The sequence below is a fragment of the Poecilia formosa genome, unplaced genomic scaffold, assembly GCF_000485575.1.
Source record: "Poecilia formosa unplaced genomic scaffold, Poecilia_formosa-5.1.2 Scaffold19, whole genome shotgun sequence".
Taxonomy (NCBI): domain Eukaryota; kingdom Metazoa; phylum Chordata; class Actinopteri; order Cyprinodontiformes; family Poeciliidae; genus Poecilia; species Poecilia formosa.
The window spans coordinates 1,699,058-1,704,471 of NW_006799958.1; the positions used below are offsets into that span (position 1 = coordinate 1,699,058).

The 5,414-nt window shown below is 41.5% G+C and overlaps 1 protein-coding gene across 2 annotated transcripts in view; it reads right to left on the minus strand.

Moving 5' to 3' along the window:
* Nucleotides 1–99: 99 nt before the first annotated feature.
* Nucleotides 100–5,414, minus strand: part of shox (shox homeobox) — a 10,149-nt gene continuing 4,834 nt past the window's right edge. Inside the window, exons 3-6 of one of the 2 annotated variants that reach the window (XM_007547195.2) lie at nt 4,432–4,489; nt 4,131–4,240; nt 634–846; nt 100–243 (exon numbers count right to left, since the gene is read on the minus strand). In XM_007547195.2, the coding sequence (XP_007547257.1) occupies nt 154–243; nt 634–846; nt 4,131–4,240; nt 4,432–4,489 (471 nt within the window). In that variant the 3' untranslated portion in view covers nt 100–153. The remainder of the gene's footprint in view (nt 244–633; nt 847–4,130; nt 4,241–4,431; nt 4,490–5,414) is intronic. The other variant, XM_007547196.2, reaches the window with a different exon arrangement.

Here is a 5,414-nt window from a genome sequence, read left to right on the forward strand (position 1 = left end):
AAAAAAAAAAAAAAAAAAAAAAAAAGCTCAGCCCCTCTGCATGTCAAAAGAGACGGCAGCCAGCGGCAGTGAGTCTCTGCTCTCAACCCTGCCAGTTTGCTTTGTTCTAACGTCCTCTGGTCTGACGGGGGGCCCCCCTCCCCGGCCTGGCCCTCAGACAGACATCCACATGTGTTTGTACGGTCCTTGGGATGTGATCTGTGCCTGGAGTGGACTGAGCCACTGGCCCCGCAGAAGTCCTGCCTGTTGGGCGAAAAGTAAAAGGTGATTTCACTGGTATTTAATTACCGTTCTCTACAAGTGGTTTGTTTTGGCAGCTGGTTTTGTGACAATTTTCCCTCCTCCTCCTCCTTCTGCTTTATTTTCTTCCTCCACTGTTCCCTCCCCTCCTACCTTCCACACACACTCCCCTTCTCTCTGTCTCTCTCTTTCTCTCTCTCTCTCTGTCTCTGTATGTGTTCCTCTCTTTCATTCTCACTCAGTGTTTTTGTTTTAGTTTAGTTTTAGCTCGTGAGTGTCACGGCCCCAGTTTCACAGGCCCAGTCTTGTGTGAGAGGCGATTATGGGCATCAGGCAAGCGGAGGGGCAGCCCGGTGGGGGTCAGAGTCCCAGAGCCTCGGTGTGTTTTCTTGCCTTGAGTCGCAGGTCGGCGATGCTGGAGTTCTTGCTGTTGCTTTTGGCGGCCGCTGCCACCGCCGCCGCCGCGGAGGCCGAGTCGGCGAGCGACGCGATTGGTAGTCCGAAGGGAGGGGGCGGGAACATCAGGTAGGGGGCGTGGGCGGCCAGGTGAGGGTGCAGGTGAGGGTGGGAGTGGGTGACTCCGTCCAGCTGTAGCTGTGCTTGAACCTGCAGAAGGAGCAGAAACGGGGAGTTTAGTCAGCATGTGTGCAAAAAAGGAGCGGAGGATTTAGGTTTCACAGTCTGACGCTATTAAGCTCCCCCTCAAAGCTGTTGCTTACGGTATGTTTTCTAAGAAAATAGCTGAGGGCCACAGTCGACACTTTAGCCCTTTCTTCATGTCAGCTATTCTAAAAGTTAATGAATCATGCATTGCTCTCAGACACCACATCCAATTTAATCGCCAGGAATCAAAGTATTTCCACAACCCCAGAACAGATCTCTTTAACTCTGCAACACACGGGCCTGTTATCCTGATTATGTATTCGATTGCATAAATAAACAACTTTTGCACTAAAAAGACATTTGCACATTTGGAGTTATAAATATTTATTCAGACATATCCCTGAGTCAAGCAGAAAAAAAAGAGAGAAATGAACCAGAAACCATAAGGAGCATAGGATATCAGTTTTCACATTCTTGGCAATTATTTTATAAGAAGTAGGTGAAAATTAAGCATCAGCGTACTTCAGAGGGAGAGAGCTGAGCCCTGTTGCCATTTCTCGTGTGTTTCAAGAACCACAGGGAAAAAAAAAAAAAAAACAGGGAAGGAAGAGAAAGAAAAAAGGAAAGAAGGAAAGGAAGAAAGAAAGAATTAAGAAAAGAAAGAAAAGAGGGTGAGAGTCACTAAAGTACATCACGCTTTATTCTCCAACCAAAATAGAATTAGCCAACACAAAGGCGAAAGATTTTTAACTCAAACTAAATATTTATTTTTCACTTTGCTTCCATTCAACTTGGCACGCCAAATACCAAAAAATTACTGCCGTTAAAGGCAAATGGAAGGGAAAACGAGTCTGAACCACAAATGCATTCTGCTGACGGCATCCCAAACACAAGCAGCTGCAGACAACAAAACTCACCCCAATAAATATACTCGCGCAGCAGGGATGGGAAATTTCAATCAGTGGTAAAAAATAAATAAATAAATAAATAAATAAAAAAATCATAGTGAAAATAATAAACGCTAATGATGTCTGAAAAAGTGAGGATTGTTAAAGTCCCTGAGTTTCCATGACTGTATACATAGTTTGAAAATATGACTGAATGTAATTATTATATGCTTTTAGTGGTGAAATTAATGTAACTGTTGTGCTTAAGCAGCTGCAGTTGAGCCTGAAATTATTCAGACCTCTAGAAGATTTATATTGTAAGCAATCTTTTTATTTGGTTAACATGATTCTCCTGACTAAAGGTAAGGTGCCAATGTCTTGAATCTGATGGGGAATATGTGTAAATAGCTAAAAATTAGGGCTATGGGTCGGAGGATTTTCAAATTCAAAGACTCTGAGCTCATCACCAAAGAAAAATCATTGACACAGAAAAACCTCTGGGTAGCAATTATAAAATGGGTTTGATTGCTGCAATGCAAAGGAGAATTTATATATATATTTTTTAATAAAACGGAAATACAAACAGATAAAATAGTTGTTTTTAAAAGTGATACTCCTTTTACATTGTCTTGAAAGATTTCCCTCTCATCCCCAATAAAAAACAAACTTCTTGGTTGAATAAAAATATTAGTTTATCAAAATCTGACAGGGGGGGGGAGAGACATAATTTTGGGGCCTAACTGCATCTGACGTAAGTTTCACTCTTAGAGTAGTGTTTGCATACGAGTCTGTAACTACCACTAACTAAAATAATGAACGTTTAAATGCTGTTTATCATCGCTTTTATTATACTTCCCATATATGCAACACAAGTGAAACTTTAAGTCCATGCACAGACTTCCAAATAAAATGCTGCAACACCTACTGAAACCGTTTATAAAAAAACAACAACTCTACTTTCAATCCTTGTGTGCCTCTTGTGAAACACACCATTGCACATTTGTAATTTGACACACAAAGCACGCAGTGAGAACCTTTTTTCGGAGAGCCAAGGTAATGAGGATCTACCTCAGACCTTCACCCCTGCGAACCTCCAGCCGCCCGCTGCATCTGTGCATGCCCACAGTCGGCTTCAGCCTCACGTGGCGTACCTCTCTCAGTATGCAGGCCTCCAAGCCTCCGCCCCTGCCAGCGCAGCTCAACGCCAATATCCATCAGAGCCCACTCCATTCCCCCCGCTTTCATCATCCCCTTTTATGTGCTCACGCCTGCCGCACTGTTGGCTTAATTAGGCCGCTGCTTTTCACGAGGGTCAAGCAGACAACACAGCAGTTCGGATGCAGAACCGTGGCAGCGCCGGATCAGATGAGCGTCCACTACCTCTCCTCTCCTCTTTCTCTCTCTGAGATGAGATGGAAGGAGGTGAAAGGTGCATCGAGTTCTGATGTGCTGCCCCTCCGTTCAGCATGAAGCAGCTGCATATATGCATGTTTATATATAAAGTGCAGAAGGTCTACTTTGTCTCCACTTCCTTTAAGGCATGGACTGGTGTAAGATTCTCGCAATATAATATAACCTTGCGTTAAAAAAAAATGCCACAGTCTCATGATTGTAGCGGAAAATTTTAAAACAGAAAAAAAAAAAACTATATTTAAAACAGAAAAACATCTGTTTTTTTTATAGTGCTATAAAAAATGTTTTACTATTGACTTTTACAGATATAATGTAGCGTATTTTGTGCTATTTTTATTCACAGACTTAGGCGAACATTTAAAATAAACTCCCCGCTAATGTAGATGGCTCAAACGGCTCACTGCACAAAGCATTAAACCGTTTTGCTGTTTTGATCTTTACAGAGCAACACAAATGTCACCGACTACTCACTGTGCTTTTCATAAGGTGAAATGTTTCCAAACAGCCAAATTTGTCTCTTTATAGGAGGCTTCTTTCAGCCATCTGACCAGCAGTGTGCAGCAACAGGTGCTGCAGGGGGAAACATTGTTTATGCCATACCTCACAGAGTTGGAGAAGACCCAGGTCGCTCCAGCATTTTCCAATTAAAAGCACTTTGAACAACAGGATGTTGGAAAATGTCTGCGGGTTTGAAATTGTAGCTTTCTGAAAACCTCTAAACCAGCAACCAGACCTCGCCTAATTTCCTTTTAAATATTAACGGGCATAAACACCACGCAAACGACAATTCCCATCCTGACGTCTTTTTTTAAAAGGAAACCCCTCCACATTCAGACCTGCTTCGCAAATTACAAAGTAGTAAGAAGTGTTTCTTTTTTCTTCTTCTTCTTCTTATTATTATTATTATTATTAATCAATTCAGCCTCAGCTTACACACTCCCTGAATGATTCGTGACTCATGTTCTGAATCTTGAAAGCGTGGCCTACCTGTTGGAAGGGCATTCGCAGGGCGCCCATATTGACATAGGGAGCCACTCTGCAGGCGTCCAGGTGACTGCCGCTGCCCAGAATCACACCTGGGGAGAAGGGAAAGATGTCTGTCAGACAGCCAGACAGTTGTTGTTATGTGAGATGAGGAGGTCACAAATTTTTGCACATTAATATATACAAAGAAAAAAATCTTGAATTACAACCAACTTAAAATATATATATATATATTATTCTTAACTGAATAATAACGTGGAGAATATGGCTGAAATAGCTGAGAGGTGTTGGAGGTTTTATTTACCTTTGTGCATTTGGTTTTCTTGTTTTCGACATTTCGCTCTTCTGTTCTGGAACCAGACCTGCAGCGAAGAAGAGGAGAATAATGCATCAAAACTGTTAAGAAGAGGAAAAGCCATAATATTTAGTTTTAAAATGCCACGTTTATGCTATTAAGATTATTAAAAGACAATCTATGTGAGTAAGAAGAAAATGAGGGATAACAGTACACCTTAGCAAAATGTAAACAATGGCACTTGACAAAATGTGTGTGTTGTCTTTTATGACTTTGTATTTTTGTGTTTTTATGACGTTAAGCATTTTGAACTGCCTTATCGCTGAAATGTGTTATACATATTACTTTAATTGATTGATTGATTGATTGATTAAATATAAAAGATATCTGAATTCTGAAAATAAAATTAAATCCAAATATAAAGAACAAAAAAAAATTTCTTGAACAGCTAATTAAATGAAAAAAAAAATTACAAGGGAATGACAAGAAGATTAGAAGTCTAAGATGCCACAATCACACAACTGAATAATAACACAAATAAATAAATAAATAAATAAATAAATAAATAAATAAATAAATCACTGTGATGACGTGTCGTCAACCATCTCCCCAATTCGCAGCCTGCCTTTTAAAGCTGCAGGCTATATGCGGGCCTGCATTGTTAATCGCCATCAACTTAATTTGCCTCGTTGAATAACATTATCTCCCCTCCCCTTCGACCCCCGCAATGATTATCATTTACAGATGCGAAATTAGCGGGTCGGTCGGCGCGGGCGGCAGACTTGGTGATGATGACTCACAGTCAGGGCGCCACCAGCCCGTTTCCAGCTGCGCAACGCAGCCGCGTGCATGCACGGGTGTTGCTGCAGCAACAAGGGGGGAGGAGGCGAGGGGGGGAGGGCAGTCGATAAACGGGGCCATTAGTGACCGAGGGAAGAAAAATGGCTTGAACATAATACCTCTATCGCCTTAAAAATACATCTTGGAATATT